The sequence below is a fragment of the Elgaria multicarinata genome, chromosome 2, assembly GCF_023053635.1.
Source record: "Elgaria multicarinata webbii isolate HBS135686 ecotype San Diego chromosome 2, rElgMul1.1.pri, whole genome shotgun sequence".
NCBI classification, from domain to species: domain Eukaryota; kingdom Metazoa; phylum Chordata; class Lepidosauria; order Squamata; family Anguidae; genus Elgaria; species Elgaria multicarinata.
Window position 1 is genome coordinate 144,197,151 of NC_086172.1, and position 18,458 is coordinate 144,215,608.

At 39.9% G+C, this 18,458-nt stretch overlaps 1 protein-coding gene across 1 annotated transcript in view; it reads right to left on the reverse strand.

Moving 5' to 3' along the window:
- The window catches only part of SLC25A21 (solute carrier family 25 member 21), a 368,445-nt gene that overhangs the window by 172,889 nt on the left and 177,098 nt on the right, over positions 1-18,458 (reverse strand). Inside the window, exon 2 of the mRNA XM_063117825.1 lies at positions 9,898-9,946. Within this exon, the coding sequence (XP_062973895.1) occupies positions 9,898-9,946 (49 nt within the window). The remainder of the gene's footprint in view (positions 1-9,897; positions 9,947-18,458) is intronic.

An 18,458-nucleotide genomic window follows, 5' to 3' on the forward strand; every position in this document is an offset into this window, starting at 1 on the left:
ACTTCCTTTAGAGAACACAAACTCTAGGAACTTTTTCCATATACCCTCAAAATCATTCGTTTTTACTATACCTCTTTTCATTTTAATATTACATGTCAATTTATCATTTATAGCGATGTCCCACACTTCTTTATACCATTCTTCAATACAATAGTCTCTTAGAATCTTCCAGTTCCTAGCTACAATCAGCCTCGCAGCCATCAGCAGGTTCGTTATCAGTTCTTTCGTTTCTTTATTACATTTAAGTTCTTCTTGCAGTGAGAGTAATGCAATCCTTGGTGAAACCTCTACTTTAAATCCCACAATCTGCTCCATCTCAAAGAACACCATCTTCCACAACTTTTGCACATGTTTACAATCCCACCACATATGTAAATACGTTCCTTTTTCACCACAACCCCTCCAACAATCTGCTGAAAGCTGATTATTAATCTTATTTAATCTAACCGGAGTTAAATACCACCTCCATACAAGTTTACAGTAATTCTCCTTTATTCTTACTGACATATTTCTCAACACTCTCTGTCTCCATAGTCCTTCCCATCTCTGCTGTCCTATTTGTATCTTCAAATCAGTCTCCCAAACCACTTTCCCGACACTATCCAACAATCCTTTCTCAGCTAGTATAATATATAGTTGACTCATTAACCCTTTTGTCCCTATATTTTGTCCCTTATCAATTTCTTTTTTTTCAATTAATTCCACTAATTTTGTCCTCTCTCCACACTCTCCATTTTCTCTTACCCAATTTTTAGTCCATTGTTTCAATTGCCCCTAGTTTAACCATGTTAATTTCAAATCTTTTAAAACTTCTTCCAACCTCTCTCTTGTATTCATCCCCCTTAACCATTCTCTTAATTTCAATTTGTTTTTTTCTTTTAAAATTTTGCTTAATCTATTCTTTAAGTTTTCAGGAAATTTCTTTAGCATTATCACCAGTGTTAAGGAGGAATTGCTTGAAAGCAGTTCCTTTTTATATTTATTCCAAAGTTCCCAATGGAACTTCAAAAAGTGATTATCTAAATCATTAAGCCATTTACCCTTCCCTTTCTCCTTAAAAAATACATTCTGCAATTTTAACTCAATATTACCTAATGTATTTTCCTCCATCCATTCTAAGTCCCCTACCCCTACAATTGCTTCAACAATATGTCTTAACCTGTTTGCTATATAATAGTACTCAAGGTTTGGGAGACCCAGTCCACCCTTCTTTTGGCTTAAATACCATTTACTTTTATTGATCCTTGATTTCTTCTCAGCATTACAGTAGTTATTTATAAGATTCTGCCAACTTTTTAACTCTAAATCTGAAATTCTTATTGGTAACATCTTAAAGAAAAAAATGATCCTAGGTAAAATTTTCATCTTTATTAAAGCTATTCTTCCAAACCAAGAAAGATTCAGTTTCTTATACTTCTTTAACTTTTCTACGATCTCTTTTTTCAATCCACTTAAATTCTCACTTTCCAAATCTTCTAAATTTTTAGTAATCTTAATACCCAAATATTTAATTCTTTCTTTACTTTTCAAAACTGAAGCCTTCCCTTCCCATTCCTTCTCTTCCTTTTTGGTATAATTAAATAACATCAATTCCAATTTTGCCCAATTTATTCTTCTTCAAATTCTTTCAACTGCTGTTTAATTCTTTCCATTTTACCTATAGGATCCCTAATAGTCATCTGCAAACATATTCAACTTTATTTTATTACTGCTACCTATCCCCTCTATCTCCCCATCTTCTCTTATTGTGTTTGCCAACAATTCCATCACCAATACAAACAGGACTGGCGAGAGTGGGCATCCTTGTCTCATCCCTCTGGCTAGTCGTATCTTATCCGTTATTCCGTCGTTTACTACCACTACGGCTGTGTTTTTAGAATATAACTGCTCTATTATTGCTCTAAATTTAATACCAAATCCCATTTTATTTAAAACTAACTTTAAAGTTTGCCAACTCACACAATCAAAAGCCTTAAAAATATCTAACGCTAAAATACCCGCCTTATTCTTTGACTTTTTTATCCCCTGTATTACATTCAGAACTCTACCTATTAATGTGTGCATCTGTCTACCTGCTATGAAACCACATTGGTCTTCCCCTACATAATTAGCTATAAATTTATTTAACCTTTTAGCCAAAATAGTTGAAAAATTTTTAGCATCTTGATTTATTAACGAAATTGGTCTATATGAATCAGGGAGAGTCAAGTCCTTATCCGGTTTCGGAATTAAAATTATTATGGAATGCTCCCATGACTCTGGAATCTTCTTCCCTTCCATTATTGCATTATATAATTTCAACAACTTTGGCACTATTAATGTTTTAAATTTTTTATAAAACTTTGGTCCTAGACCATCTACCCCCGGTGATTTCCCTGCTTTAAGCTGGTCTATGACCTCCTCTATTTCACTTTGCAGTATATTATTGTCCATTATTTCTTTATGCTCTTTTTCTAATCCTTTCTTCAAAAGTTTACCCACATCCTCTTCCATCCTCTTCGTTTGGGTATCTCTTTCCTTATATAAATCTTCAAAAAATTCCTGAATTTTTTTTTATTTTATCCTTCATCATGTGACAATAATTGCCCTGCTTATTTTTTACTGACCCAATCCCATTTTTAGCCTTTTCCTTTTGTGTGAGCTTGGCAAGCATCTTTGAGTTCCTGTTACTATTTTGAAAGTATTCCCTTTTCATATATATTAAATTCCTCTGAACCTCTTCTAAATTAATATTTTCTAATTCCTTTTTTTGCCTGTAATTCTATTAATTTATATTTATTCTTAGTTTGCCAATATTCTTTTTCCAAATTTATTATCTCTTTCTCTAAAGTAACCTGCCTTGCCTCCTGTTGTCTTTTTAGATTACACGTTTCCCTAATACAATTCCCCCTAAACACAGCCTTCATGGTATCCCAGACCACTGCAGTTCTTGTTCTCCCCTTTTTGTTTATTTCCCAAGTTTCTGATAATTCCTTCTGCATTTTCTCAATTACTTTATCGTACTTAAATATCTTAGTATTCAATCTCCACCTTAATGCTTCTTTGTAATCCTTACTAACTGCAAACTCTAAACTTACCAATGCATGATCCGTTACCTTGATTACCCCTAGTTCCATTCTACATGTCTTAGTTACAAAATCTCTAGATACAAAAATATGATCAATCCTAGAATATGTATAATGGACTGGAGAATAAAACGTAAATCCTGGGTCTGCCCCTCTAAGAACTCTCCAACAGTCAACAAAATCCTTTTCTTTAATTAATTTATTTAAAATAGTGTTGTTTCTCTTTTCTACCTCAGAGGGATTTGACCTATCTACTCTATTGTCCATAACCATATTAAAGTCTCCAGCCAAAATGACATACCCCTCCTTGAATTCTTCTATCTCTCTTAATACCTCTTCATAAAATTCTTTTTGTTTATTATTTGGTGCATATATATTGATCAAAGTATACGTTTTCCCTTCCATTTGACCCTTAATCATGAGATATCTCCCATTCTCATCTTTTTTAATATTCTCCAACATAAACCCACTTCTTTTTGAAATCAAAATGGCCACTCCATATTTTTTTTGACGTCCCCAATGACACTTCATAATAAACAAGCCATCTCAAGCGAATAGCATTGGTTTTTTCGTTAGGTTGATGAGTTTCTTGCAGAAAGATTATATCAGAACCATCCCTATTTAACAATTGCTCAATCCTTCTCCTTTTCACAACTGCCCCCAGACCTTTAACATTGAGCGTTGAGATTCTTATCTTCTTATCCATATCCAGTTTCTTGATCTTCTTTTCGATCCCGTACGTGTTGAAAACCTAACTTACATACATAACAATACAACAACCCAAACATACCCTTCCCTCCCACCCCACTTCCCCTTTCCCTCCCAAATCTTTCCCCCCCCCATTATATCCCCGGGAGTCTAACACTCCGGACATTAATTTAACCCTGGGGGGGGGAAGGCAGCCAGGAACCCAGAGCCAGCAGGACCTAATATGATTATGCTTCTTATCATCATTATATTATCCACTTTACACCCCTCCCCCTGCTGCACCTCTTTCTTCTTCATCATCACTCTTTGCGTCACCACCGGCTTCTCCTTGTGGACCCAAACCTAAGCTCTCAAGAAGCTCCATGCCTTGCTGAAAGGAAAAAACCTTATGATTTTCCTCCTTATATGAGAAACGCAGAAAAATCGGATATCCCCAAGCATAGGGGATTTTCCTCTTCTTCAATTCCCCCGTTATAGACTTGACACTGCGTCTCCATTCCAAAGTTTGTTGGCACAGATCATTAAAGACCTGCACTGTTGCTCCTTGGAACTTCAGCTCTCCCAATGCTCTTAACTCCCTCATCAGTTGCTCTTTCTTGTAATAGCTTGAAAATTTCACCAAAACATCTCTGGGAGTTGAGCCACTTCTGAAGCCACCAACCCTGTGAATGCGCTCCACATCTTCTTCACTTAGTTGCAGGGTTGGGACTCGTTCTTTGAACCAGCTTAGGATGTTCTTCCTGAGGTCCTTGCCTTTCTTTTCCCCCACATTACGAACACGCAGATTTACTCTTCTCGAATTGTCCTCCAAGGAGATCAGCCTCTTATCATGATCATTAAATTTCACCTCTTGCTCATTCTGGGTCTTTTTAATTTCTTAACTTGATTTTTCATCTGGTCCACCTCTGTCTTCAAAAAGCCTAATTGCTTGTCTCTTATAGCCATTTCTGCAGACAAATCATCCACCCTTTTATTAGTTTTGCCAGCTTCCGTTTCAATTTTCATAAATATCTCATCTTTAAGTCCTTTTAACAGAGCTGAGATTTGTTCCATCATCACTTCCTGCCCTGCTGGCTCTGAGCCAACTTTGGCAGCCATCTTAAGCTCTTTTGTTACTTTTGTGGATTCTTCTTGTTTGTCTTTTTGATTGTCCACCTCTTCTGGCTCTAATTCGGCTACTCTTTGTAATCTCTTAATCGTGTTGTTTGAAGCATGCGAGACCCACTTCGGTTTCACCGAAGGCTGCTTCTTGGGTGGCATATAGTCCCGCAAATACGGCTGGTGTTAGTTAGTTTCGCTTTTGACTCAGGCAGTCAGCGAGCTCAGAGGGGTTTATTGCCGTGTTTAACAATATTTACTGCTTGCTAAAGAAGGGGTGGCTATCAATCAGTCTCTCCCGACGCTGGCTTCTACCATTCAAATTCCCTTTGAGATAAGCACTCCATCTGGGAGATTTCTTATGAAACCGCTCTTTGAAGTTCTTAGAGGAACTTTCCTCTGCTTGCCCCCCTTACTTTGCCTCTAAATACTCGTTCGTTACACAGCAAAATGCTTTATTCTTTAAATCCCCTTCTGCAGCTCAAAGCTTCCTGCACATTCTTCACCGTTCTTCACCATTTCCAGCCCAGATAGTTTAGATGATAAGATTTTTTTAAACCTACTGACCGGCAGGAACGATTTCTCCTACTGCTCCATTGGCACGCTGGCTCCGCCCCCAATACATTTTCTTACTGACAGCTGGGATTGCTGTGAAATAGGTTTCTGTTGGTGCTGAAAACTCTGGGTTCAAAGGAGTTGTTTAGTGTGATGTGGCTCAGCCCCAAATCTGCCTTGTTCTCAGTTTGGGGGGGGCAGATTATTTGTCCATTGCCATACTTCCCAAGGCAGCCATTTTGTGGTGGTGCCCAGGACAGTCTCTAAATTTGCCAAACATGCCTAATGGCCCCTAAACATTGCCTACCCCTGTCTACAGTGACTGGCAGCAACTCTCCAGGGTGTCAAACAGGAATCTTTCTCTATTATTATTATTATTATTATTATTATTATTATTATATTTATTTGTATCCCGCCTTTTGCCCAATGCTGGGCCTCAAGGCGGCCTTACAAAGTTTAAAATATACATGGGGGGGAGGGAAACAAAACCATAAACAATTAAAAAATACACAACAAAATTATAAAACATTAACATAGATGGAGGGCTGGATTATTCTCCAAAGGCCTGCTTGAACAAAAAAGTTTTAGCCTGCTTCCGAAAGCCCATCAAGGAGGGAGCCAGCCTAGCTTCCCCAGGAAGAGAGTTCCAGAGCACCGGAGCAGCCATCGAGAAGGCCCTCTCCCATGTTCCCACCAAGCGTGCCTGTGAAGAAGGTGGGACTAAAAGAAGGGCCTCTCCAGAAGATCTCAAAGCACAGGCAGGCTCATAAGGGAGAATACGTTCTTTCAAATAACCTGGACCCGAACCATATAGAGCTTTATAGGTCATAACCAGCACTTTGAATTGTGTCCGGAAACAGACTGGAAGCCAGTGGAGCTGTTTTAACAGGGGAGTTGTATGCTCCCTGTAACCAGCCCCGGTCAACAATCTGGCTGCAGCTCTTTGAACCAGCTGGAGTTTCCGAACACGCTTCAAAGGTAGCCCCACGTAGAGCGCGTTACAGTAATCCAATCGGGATGTAACTAAGGCATGTGTCACCGTGGCTAGGTCCGACATCTCTAGGAACAGGCGCAGCTGGCGCACTAGCTTTAACTGTGCAAATGAACTCCTGGCCACCGCCGAAACCTGGGTATCCAGGCTCAGGGCTGAATCCAGAAGTACACCCAAGCTGCGGACCTGCGTCTTCAGGGGGAGTGTAACCCCATCCAACACAAGCTGAATCCCTATTCCCTGATCTGCCTTTCGACTGACCAGGAGCACCTCTGTCTTATCTGGATTAAGCTTCAATTTGTTCGCCCTCATCCAATCCATTACTGCCAACAAACAGCGGTTTAGCACAGAAACTGCTTCCTTGGAATTGGGTGGAAAGGAGTAGTAGAGTTGGGTGTCATCAGCATACTGGTGGCACCACACCCCACAACTCCGGATAACCTCCCCCAATGGTTTCATGTATATGTTAAATAGCATGGGGGACAAAACAGAGCCCTGAGGGACTCCACAGGCCAATGGCCAAGGAGTCGAACAGGAGTCCCCCAGTACCACCTTCTGGGTCCGTCCATCCAGGAAGGAATGGAGCCACTGTAAAACAGTGCCTCCAAGACCCATCCCAGCAAGGCGGCCCAGAAGGATACCATGATCAATGGTATCGAATGCCGCTGAGAGGTCCAGCAGAACCAGCAGGGACATACTCCCCCTGTCCAGTTCCCGGCGAAGATCATCCACCAAGGCGACCAAAGCTGTTTCTGTCCCATAACCAGGCCTGAAGCCAGATTGAAATGGATCTAGATAATCCGTCTCATCCAGGAATCCCTGGAGTTGGGAGGCCACCACAAGCTCCAATACCTTGCCCAAAAATGGGATGTTGGAGACTGGCCGGTAGTTATCCAATACAGTGGGGGCCAAGGAGGGCTTTTTCAGTGTGGGTCTTACCACTGCCTCCTTCAAACAGGCTGGGACCCTTCCTTGGCGAAGGGAGGCATTGACCACTCCACTCAGTTAAGCCTGAAGATGCTAGGGACTGAACCTTTGACATGCAAATCGTCAGCTCTACCACGGAGCTATGGTCTAAACATGTGGCAAAAGATTAGGCTAGTTTAGATTCCTTCCTCCTGACATTCTATTTTTATATGTACAGGATGTTGTGTATACAAAAACATCTGTATACATATGGGCTGTAAACAATAGCCAAATCGCATAGAATTGCCATGCCAGTACCAGCAGCCACCAAGAATATCATACTTCTAATTAGATGGATCTAAGGAAAAACAGAATACTGGCTGCCACTAGACCTATTTAGACATCTTGAAGCTCAGTTACTTCACCACATGAGTGGGGCTGTGCTGCATAATTCAACCCCCCCCCCATGTCACATAAGGTGCAAAGTCTTTGGGGGGGGAGTCCTATGCACATACAGCAACAAACATATTAAAAATGAATAAATGAATATCTCCAATGGGGATTAAGTAGATCAGTATATTTCTGGACCATATCACTTTCAAATGTGTTCATTCGTGATTTTGCAGCTTGGAGAGGCGACTCCTTTGCACCGACGAGGGAAAACTTGAGACTAACCGTCAGTACAGTTGCGTGATAAAACAGGTTACCACAGTTGTTTACCAGCTAATACGTCAAAATAGCCCCTGAAGAAGGATTCCCTACATCCAAAACGGGCTTTTTTTACAAAAAAAATCTTTTAAACAAAAAAAGTTTTTTTAAACAAGAAAAATAAAGAATCCTTTCACCAGCACCAGAGCTAGTCTCTCCCTCTTTTTGCTTTCATTCATAAACCCATTCTATCCCATTTCTGCATTAATCTGCATGGTTGATTTTTTTAAAAAAAAAATTGCATTGAAATATGCATCTTATTTATTTTCTCACAATCTACATATCAACATACATTTTCCCTAAAATATCCATTTTGGTACATTTTATGAGCTGAGAACTGCATTGCAATATTTAGTGGGTAATTTAAAATTACTTCATGAGCAAATGTTTATTTATTGATCATGTGGGCCCTAACATTATTATTTTTGTTCCATTTAAGATGAATCCCAAGCAACTGAGGGCAAACATATGCATCCTAGCTGACAGTCTGATATCTGAGAATACTTGCTCAGTGAACACTGACATTTTCCAGGAAACTTTATCCCTGCAAAACCAGATTGAACAAATATTTGTAGACACAAGAAGGAGGAAAATTACATGTTAAAACCATGCAAATATTGATAGATGTATTTAATATTACTTTATTTTTCCTGATTAGTTCTTCTTTAGTCAAATTGTCAGTGCTTTCAGATGATGATTACTGACTTGTGCTTTTTTTGTGGTTGAAAAAAAATGGATACCATAAAAGTAACTATTCTACCTGTGCTCAAGATTGGTCCTTAAGCACATGCTATATTCTCCCACTGAAATCAATAGGACTCAAAATTGTTCATCTTTGATGCAAAAGGCTTTCTATATGCTTAAAAGGGGAATTACTAGAAATCTTAAATTTTTATTCCCAAGTATGAGGGAAAATTCAATAGCTATTTTAACAGGCTACTGTATTTCTGTGTATGTTTAATCTAAAGACAGAAAGAAAGAAAAAAACAACAACCCTGAAAAGGTATATAGACACATAAACATACTAGCAGGGTAAATTCCTCAGATTTATAATTTTAGGTATCCAGAGATGTAGAGATCCTGACACACAATCAACATGTGTGTGAAATTCAGAAGGCAGAGAAAGACAGGAGCTGTTCCCAATCCACCCCAGTTCAAATCGTGACTGCAAAGGTTATTTAGGGATGCTATCGGAAAACATTTAACTTGACAACAAAATTGATCTTTCCGCTTTTAACTTAAATATGATTACAGCTATGGAGCTAAATTAAATGTTTAGGTTAGTGTTTTTCCCAAACCAATTGAACAGGTGATACTTGGCCAGCTATAATTGTATGTTTGGAAGTCACTGAACATGCCCGAAAGGTAGTTAGCATGAAACCACCCAGCTGGCATGTGCAAATACAAGTTTAAAGAATTCTCATTTTTGCTGACTTTCGAAAGCATATCTTTCAAAAGCAAGTCACATTTACCATCAATATTATTTTATTTTTCAGGCAATATGACATTTTTAGTTTCAAGTCAAAACATTACTTCAGATGATAAATATGGTCGGAAAGAAAATATAACCACACTGCGCTCCCCTCCTCCCTTGTTTTTAAAAAACAGAACAGGATCTCAGGCTGTCACCTGAAGAGAGCACATTTTATAAAGAAGTATTTAGCACCTCCAGATGACCTCCAAGCAGAAATGCATCACGCTATTCAAATTCTGCCTGTCAAATGCGCTGAAACACAGTAAGTAAATATAAATGCCATTAAAGGGAGAAGTTATCTTACTTGGACAAGTTCTAGCGTTTTGAGTTCTGACAGCTTCCAATTTGGATGCCTTCCAGTGTCAATAAAACTTGTTCAAGCAGAACCTTACCTGGTTTTCACCACATCGAGGGGGTGCATCAGGCAAATTTCTACAAGACCTGTAAGATGATAGAGAAGAGAAGCCTGGTAAATACATTTGATCTCTACAATTATTGAAGTATCAAATGTTCCAGTGCAAAGCATGTTCAGCAAAGAGACCAAGTATAATAGAAAGGCATGCATATTCTCCTTTTATTCTTCAAGGGTCATCTTTTGAGACAAAGTAAAGTTTTGTGACAAAGTAGATCCGGGGGGGAAAGCTGCTGTAGAGGAGTGCCTATGACAGAGGCAAGAGGCTGCTGGTTCAAATGTCACATCTGCTATTAACTCACGCTATGGTCTTGGGTGACCCACCATGCCTCAGTATCAGTGTCCCATTGCTTTGCTGGAATAACGATAATAATGCTGCTCGGCCTCACAGGGCTGTCGTATTGATTCGTGAGGTAAACACTTGATGTGTGCAATAGAAATGCTAATGATTATTAAGAACAACAAGCCTAGTCCAGTCTGCTATCCATTTGGTATCAATTTGTTTTGATTATATCTTGAGAATGAAAAACAAGTATTAAACAGCAACATATTGGGGCTGCCAGCAGGTATGAAAAATCGTGAAACACTACTATGGCAGGGGTTTGTAAGGTGCCAGAGACTCAAACCAGGGACTCAGGCAGCAGCAGTCTTGCTGGCCACAATAGCTATATACTACCTCCAGGATGAGAGGCAGCATACCTCTGAATGAAGCACCATAAGAACATAGGAACATAAGAAGAGCCATGCTGGATCAGACCAAGGTTCCATCTAGTCTGGCACTCTGTTTACACATTGGCCAACCAGCTGCTTGTGGAAAACCCACAAGCAGGATGTGAGTGCAATAGCACCCTCTTGATCGTATTCCCCAGCAACTGATGCATATAGGCATACTGCCTCTGACACTGGAGGTAGCATATAGCCCTCAGGACTAGTAGTCATTGATAGTCTTCTCCTTCAGGAATTTGCCTAACCGCCTTTTAAAGCCATCCAAGTTGGCACCCATCACTATATCTTATGGCAACACATTCCATAGTTTAACTATGCTCTGTGTTCCCTTTATGTGCCCCGAATCACTCACCAATCATCTTCATGGAATGATGCGGAGTTTTAGTACTGCTGAGGAACAACAGAAGGGAAGGGAATGACTGCACTCCAATCCTGCTTGTGGGCTTTCCATGGGCCTCTGGTTGGCCACCGTGGGAAACCAGATCAATCTAGTTGGATTAGATCAGCCTTTTGTCTCATCCAGCTGGGCTCTTCTTATGTTCTTAGGAGCCAGAGAAGTTATTTCTCATCAAATTGGCCAGGTCGGGTGACCTGAGGAACCAATGGATTAGGAGTGCAGTTGGTTGGCTCTGTGAGTTGTATACAATGTTAGTCTAACTAAGTCCTATTCATTTCAATGGGTCTACTTTAAGTGGACTAACATTGGATATTATTATTACTCTGGTTCATTGATTTCTCGATCTGAGCAAGTCTTTGAACCAATTAGCAATGCAGACTGCCCCTCACGCATGGCCTCAACATTCAGTATCTTACTACTAGTGCACCTGCAATCAAGTCTCCTACCTATGGCACCTGATTTGCCTGACGTGGCCCCTGGCCAGTGTTTGACCATGTTATCCTCCTTTTGTCCTTGGCCTCCCTGTACCAGAACTTGACACCAAACTTGACCAAGGCTTGACAACTCCCTCCCTGCAAGGGGCTATTTGCAATCCCCCAAACCCCACTTTTTGCATCAAAAATCATATGTCATGAAAATTTGGTATGGCGTTAGTTTGAGTTTCTTAGTCCCTACAAGACAATTTTTCAATGCAGGCCTTTTTCCAGCAAGTGAATCAGATGAATTCCACTTCCATTGGCAAGAAATTTGTTTTGGTAACTTCAAGATTCTATTAGCTTTCTGTGTTTCCTAAAGGAGAAAAATCTTTTCTTTGTTCTCATCATTCACTTATACAGTAAGTTTGCATAGTTAGTCCATTTCCCAAGGCAGCATTCTCTGTGTAAGAAGCAAGAAGGTATGTACAGATAGGGAAAGGGAGGCCTGTAAAAAAGAAAGAAAGAAGCTATGCAAAATAATGAATAATGATGATACGAACGGGTTCTATACAATACTGTTCTTCTATCAGCAGAACAGAGTGAAACATGGAATGTCCTCTCCCTTCTGCAGTCCCCCACACCATCCTCCATTCTGCTCCATAGAGTTGGGGGAACCTCCAGAGCAAATTTGGGGGGTGGGGGTGAAGGGAAGTGGAGGGGAAGAGAAACTCAAGTAGCACATCTGCTCGTGTAACATTGCATTTATCCCCAAAACAACAATGATAGAACAGTTAAGACAACATACATCTTCCTGTCAATAGTAACAGGCATTTAGAGAGCTTCGGCTATTGGGAAGTATAAAATGGCAATAAATAAATAAATTACAGCACCTTGCTTGAATAGTCACCAGGAAAGTATGGTGGCCCTGCTGTATTTCTGGTAACCTGACATGCAGACTAGAGCATTAAAAGTGTTTCAGGTTAATATCTAACAACTTTGAAGATCCTTTTCACAAAGTTGGGGAATGCTCTGGTAAGGCATGTTCATAGAATCATCGAACAGTAGAGTTGGAAAGGACCTCTAAGGCCATTGAGTCCAACCCCCTGCTCAATGCAGGAATCCACCTTAAAGCATACCTGACAGATGGCTGTCCAGCTGCCTCTTGACTGCCTCTAGTCTAGAAACTGCTGTGTGCAAATCAGGTATCTTAAAAATAACGTTGATGCTGACATCCAATAAATTCCACACCAAAGGAATTTATGTATATCAATAACATAAGAAAGGAAATAATATATACACGGGCTTCCCAACAGTTTCAGCCTGTACAAATAGGATTGTCGCACTTTAATGTTGCAGCCTCAGAATTCTATATATTGTTCCACCATTTAGATCAAGTCTGAGGGGCTGGGAAGCAGGGCCTGAGTCAAAGGTAGGTGTGGTTGGGCACCTGTCAAGGGCCCATACCCCAGCAGGCACCCACTGACAAGAATACCCTGGAGTCGCTCCTCCTCTTCACCATTGGAACCTGTATGTTCCCCTGCCTCTTGCTCTGACTCAGAAGGTGGTGAGAAGGAAGAGGAACAGTAGATGTTCTGCCTGTCAGACAAGCATGTGGTTGGAAGATAACAGAAAGGATGAGGAGCAGGAGCAGCTGATGACCATGATGGTGAGAAAGTAGCCTCATAGAATCATAGAATAGTAGAGTTGGAAGGAGCCTGCCTATAAGGCCATCGAGTCCAACCCCCTGCTCAATGCAGGAATCCACCCTAAAGCATCCCCGACAGATGGCTGTCCAGCTGCCTCTTGAATGGCTCTAGGTAACTGGTTCCATTGTCGTACTGCTCTAACAGTGAGGAAGTTTTTCCTGATGTCCAGCCGGAATCTGGCCTTGCTGAGAGAGGGCAGCCCATTGGAGCTGTCTTGCCCAAAGGCCCTCCAAAACCTGGAGCCAGCACTGCTGGGAAATAATGATGCATGCATTTTATTGCAGATACCCTCTTCATTGCAGAAATCATTATTCACCTTCCTAAATGTGCTTTATTCATTTCCCTGGAATAAGATAGTCACGGAGGAAGCAAAATACAATGGAAATTTGCTCATAGAGAGAAACATGTCAGGCACTGTATGCTATATAGTTGGAAGTGTACATATTTGTTTTGGCATGCAAACACATGCTTGTCAGAATATGCAAAATAATAATAAATATTGCAATATGTACCTTCCCTCCCCCCCTGTCAAGATAGGTCTGATTGTGAAACTGTTATATGTGAATTGAGGGAATCATTATTTGGTCTTGATTTATGAAAAATAAAGCTTCTTCTTTCCCTTTTAAAAACAATTTCCTCTCAAAATCAGTGCCTTTGCTGGCAGAAGAATACTATGTGACACGACAATGTTTGTAACAGTATCAAACCTTACGCTATCTATAAAGAGCACAATTTTGTACATAATCTGGACCTGAAATAGAAAGGGTACAATTTTTGATTTCACATTATTCTTCGTAGCAAAAGTAAAATTTTGGTTATGAATCTGTTCTAGTGCATGTTTGCAGACTCAAATCTCACCTCTTCCCCCTTCTGTACTCTCCCAGGGTCTTTGGATCCCCGCGTCATAGATTATAAATTTTGTGTGGGGGGGGAGAGGGGTCAGTACAACATGCACATATTATTTTACACCATCCATATTTCAACCATAAAGATACAGGAATGTTGTCCACTCGTTGCCTTACGTGAGCCTTAAACCACTTTGGGAGGAGTCCTCCCAGCAAGGCAGGTGACATGGGAGAATCCCGGGCTCTCTTTACAGCATCCTATGCTTCAGAGGTCTTGATGGTGGTGGTTTTAGTCACCCAATTCTTAATAGTATAGAGGAAGAGAGAGAGAGAGAGAAGGATGCTTGAGCCTTTCCCTAGCAGCCATTTACATCTCAAGATTTCTCTCAGCTACTTTCCCCATCACTGTATTTGGAAAGAGTGAGTTGGGTGAGCTATGGTAAAACAGAATAGAAGCAGAGTGGGCTAGACCTACCATTAAGCAAGGTGAGGTAGATGCTGAGGGGCATAGCGCAGACAAAACTGAGTGTGCTACGTGGCCTGCCCTGGACCCCCCAAGAGAGCCTCAGATGCAGAAGATGATGGTGTCCCATTGCCATTGTTGAAGCAAGATTTAACACCCAGCCCGACTGGTTTTGAATGTGAAATGAGGCCGGGGGTGGGGGAGAGGCACCATCTTGTTATTTGCCTGAGGCAGCAAAATGTCTCAAGGCCAGCCCTGGAAGAAGAGTTAAAGGGATGTGTTTGGGGGGGGGGGAGGTGTCCAGATGAAATTTTGCCATGTGATTCTTACGTAAAATGGCAACGTTCTTTTCTTGGGGCAGTGGAGCTGTTAAAGAGAGGGGTAGCAGTGGAAGTGAGAGAAGCTCAGAGAAGATGGGATTGGGCAGCTCAAGTGTTTAAGTTGAACACTTCCCTGCTCCGTAGACTCAGTAGTCCCATTACAAGATTTCTAGTATTTCAAGGTAACTATAATTCTTAATGCAATTGAAAATTCTTCCACTTCTCAGGGTGTGCATGCATATTCCTTTTATCACAGTGTCACCTCTGGTCAAGCTGATTACAGATTTTTGATTATAGAATTTGAAGCACTGTAAAAACCAATTTACCAGAGGTGAAATTGGGGTAACGCTATTTTTAGCACTCTGAGAAATAGCTACCTCCAGCCTAAGATGCCTACAACGATTTTTGATTACTGCCCATTAAGAGGATAAGAAAGGTTTCTTCTAGCAGTGATGTGACTAATATATGTTAACAATAATAATAAATTGTATAAACTCGGTGCTCTAAATGGGACCATCCTATTTCTTTTCAGGTGGCCGAATCATTCCTGTATAAATCCAGGGTGTCTTCTTCCTTCAATGATAGCTAAATGTGCACTTCTGGTTACTACTACAAGAGGTGTCATAATTACTCTCCTTCTATTGACATACTAACATAAGAAGAGCCTTGATGGATGAGACCAATGGCCTACCTAGACCAGCATTCCTTTCGCACAGTATCCATGAAAATGCCCATGGATTGTGTCACCCACAAGCATGACACAAATGCAATAGCTCATGTTCCCCAGCAAGTGGTGTACTGCCTCTGGTACTGGAGGCAATATGGTACTGTAGCCATTGTTAGCTTTATTTTCCATATATTTGTCAAATCTCCTTTTAAATTCACACAAGTTGGTGGCCATCTCTGAAGCTACTTCTGTTCACATACTATTAACACTGGATAGTTACAGTTATCTGTTAAAAGAAATAGAAAAAAATATTCTACTGAGAATTTCTAATCAAAATGCAACTCCACCGGTGGAACTTTCTACCGTCACACTGAGAAGGTGTCCACCTGTGAACCTCCCTTTCTGCTTGTGGAGAGAAGGTCCAAACCATCCAGTGCTCCTCCCAGGGTGCAAAGGATTGCTCCCCTGTGGTTTTTATATTGTATTCTATATCCTTTTTAAAATATACTGTTGTTTTATACTTTGAATGGTTTTTATTTTTGTGAACCGCCCAGAGAGTGGTTTGGCTATTGGGCAGTATAGAAATGCAATAAATGAATAAACAATAAAAAAAATGTAAGCTGCATTTTGACTAGAAATTCTTTACACAATTTCTGACAAGTGTAGTCTATAACTAAGGTCCCTTTTGGTCTGCCAGTCACAAAATCTTGATTTTTTTTTTTTTATCTCAGGCGGCCTGCTATCATAAACTCACTTACAAGGAACCTAAATCCCATTGAACACACTGCAACTTCCTTCTCAGTAAACATGGTTAGGATTGTGCTACAAGCAAACATTGTTCTTCTAAACCAGCTATGCCTTGTTCTCAAGTTAGATTTGTTTTATATTGTATAGATACACCGTTAAGATTTTCCACAGCGAAGACAACATAAGCTGCTAAAAGTAATCTAAGTGACAGGTTCAAACAAGCCAATCATAATGATTTGAGAAACAGTCAAAGAAAATATAGCTATAATGGAACTAATGACACTTTATAATACTGTTGAACCATAGGTTACGAAAAGTTCTCATAAAATGTTTAAGAAAACATTGAGTGCAAGTTGCTTTATGCTAGTGATTCATTTGACCAGGTCTTTAACAGTCTTACCTTACCAGTGTTACGTTATAACAAAGCATAAGCCACCACAGCTTGCAAATATATTGCAATTTTTATTGGACTAAAATATTTGTAAAATTTAAATAGCTTTGCACTGAGGTATTGGGCAATTTGCAACAGAAATTAATTAATTTAGGGTGGAATCTTATGCATGTTTAGACAGAAAACAAATCCTACAGTTCCCAGCATTCCTGTCACCATGGCTGGCAGGATCATGCAAGGAGATGTAGGACTTTTTCTGTCTAAACATGTATAGGATTGCATCCCTAATGTTTTTATAGTATCTTTTATTATGCTATTGTATTTTATGGTTTAAAGTTTTGTTTTATGAACTGCCCAGAGAGCTTTAGCTATTAGGTGGTAAAGCAATATAATAAATTAATAAATAAATAAATACTACATCTAGCTTGCTTCTTTCAGAGAGAGAGAGAGAGAGAGAGAGAGAGAGAGAGAGAGAGAGAGAGAGAGAGAGATGAGTCAGTCACTGTATGGCAAATTATGTTGATACACATCATGTCTATTAGCACACTGGTTGCCAAAATTTAAATTCAACAAAAACTGGGTCAAATTCAGATGCCAAAGGGCAGTATTATTTATTTGCAGTCAGAATAATGTACTCAACAGGACTGGTCTTATCACAAACAACAGGCAGAAGGTACTAGGAGATGGGTTATTCCATCATCCTGCCTCTAATACCCATTTCTATGTGTTAAATAAATGAATTTGGGTACACACCAGGGATGGTGATAAAATTTTGCCTAAGGTCAGCACTGAGACTTGGCTCTCAGTTAATATTCCTACTGAAACAAGACTTTGGGTAGCTCACTACTTGCAAAATCAGAATAAAAGAAGAATAAAAGAAGAGACAATCAAGGGATAGATTTGTGAACCGCCCAGAGAGCTTCGGCTATTGGGCGGTATAAAAATGTAATAAATAAATAAATAAATAAATAGATTATAGGAGCTAATGTGCAAAGAAAGAAAATGCCATACAGAGTCGAAAGAAAGTGCAAAATCTGAGCCATTGGGAATAATGTCCAGTTTCTTGAATTTTATTTATTTATTTATTTATTTATTACATTTCTATACCGCCCAATAGCCGGAGCTCTCTGGGCGGTTCACAAAAATTAAAAACATTCAAAGTATAAAACAACAGTATAAAACCATAATATAAAATACAATATAAAAGCTCAACCAGATAAAAACAGCAGCAATGCAAAATTACAAATTTAAAACACCAAGTTAAAATTTATTTATAGACAGTTAAAATACTGGGAGAATAAAAAGGTCTTCACCTGGCATCTAAAAGCATATAATGTAGGTGCCAAGTGAACCTCCTTAGGATTTTCTAAGAATTTTATTATTGTTACATTTATATCCCACCCTTGCAAAGAACCCATAGTGACTGTGTTGTAGGCTGACAGTCTATGACTGGCACAAAGTCACCCAGTGAGCTTCATGGCCAAGTGGGGACTAGAATCCAGATCTCTCGAGTCCATTCCAAAATTCTAACCACTACACCGCACTGTCTCTTGATTCACTCATGAAATAAGCAAAACCTTTGTCTGTTTGTTTAAAAAGTTAGATTAACTGCACTTCTGTCTGCCCACAATCCAACTGTCCTATTTCACGACTAGAGGTCTGCTTGCGCAATGTTGGATTTTGCTGATATTTTATTTATTTATTTTAGCAATTTTCATTAGCCAAAAAAGCTCTCAAGGCGGCTTAAAAAAATATTTCTTAAGACAGTCCCTGCCCACAGGCTTACAATCTAAAAAACATGACACAAAAGGAAAGGGGATTGGGAGGAGGGGGGAAAGCAAAGCAAATTCAGGCACTAGATTC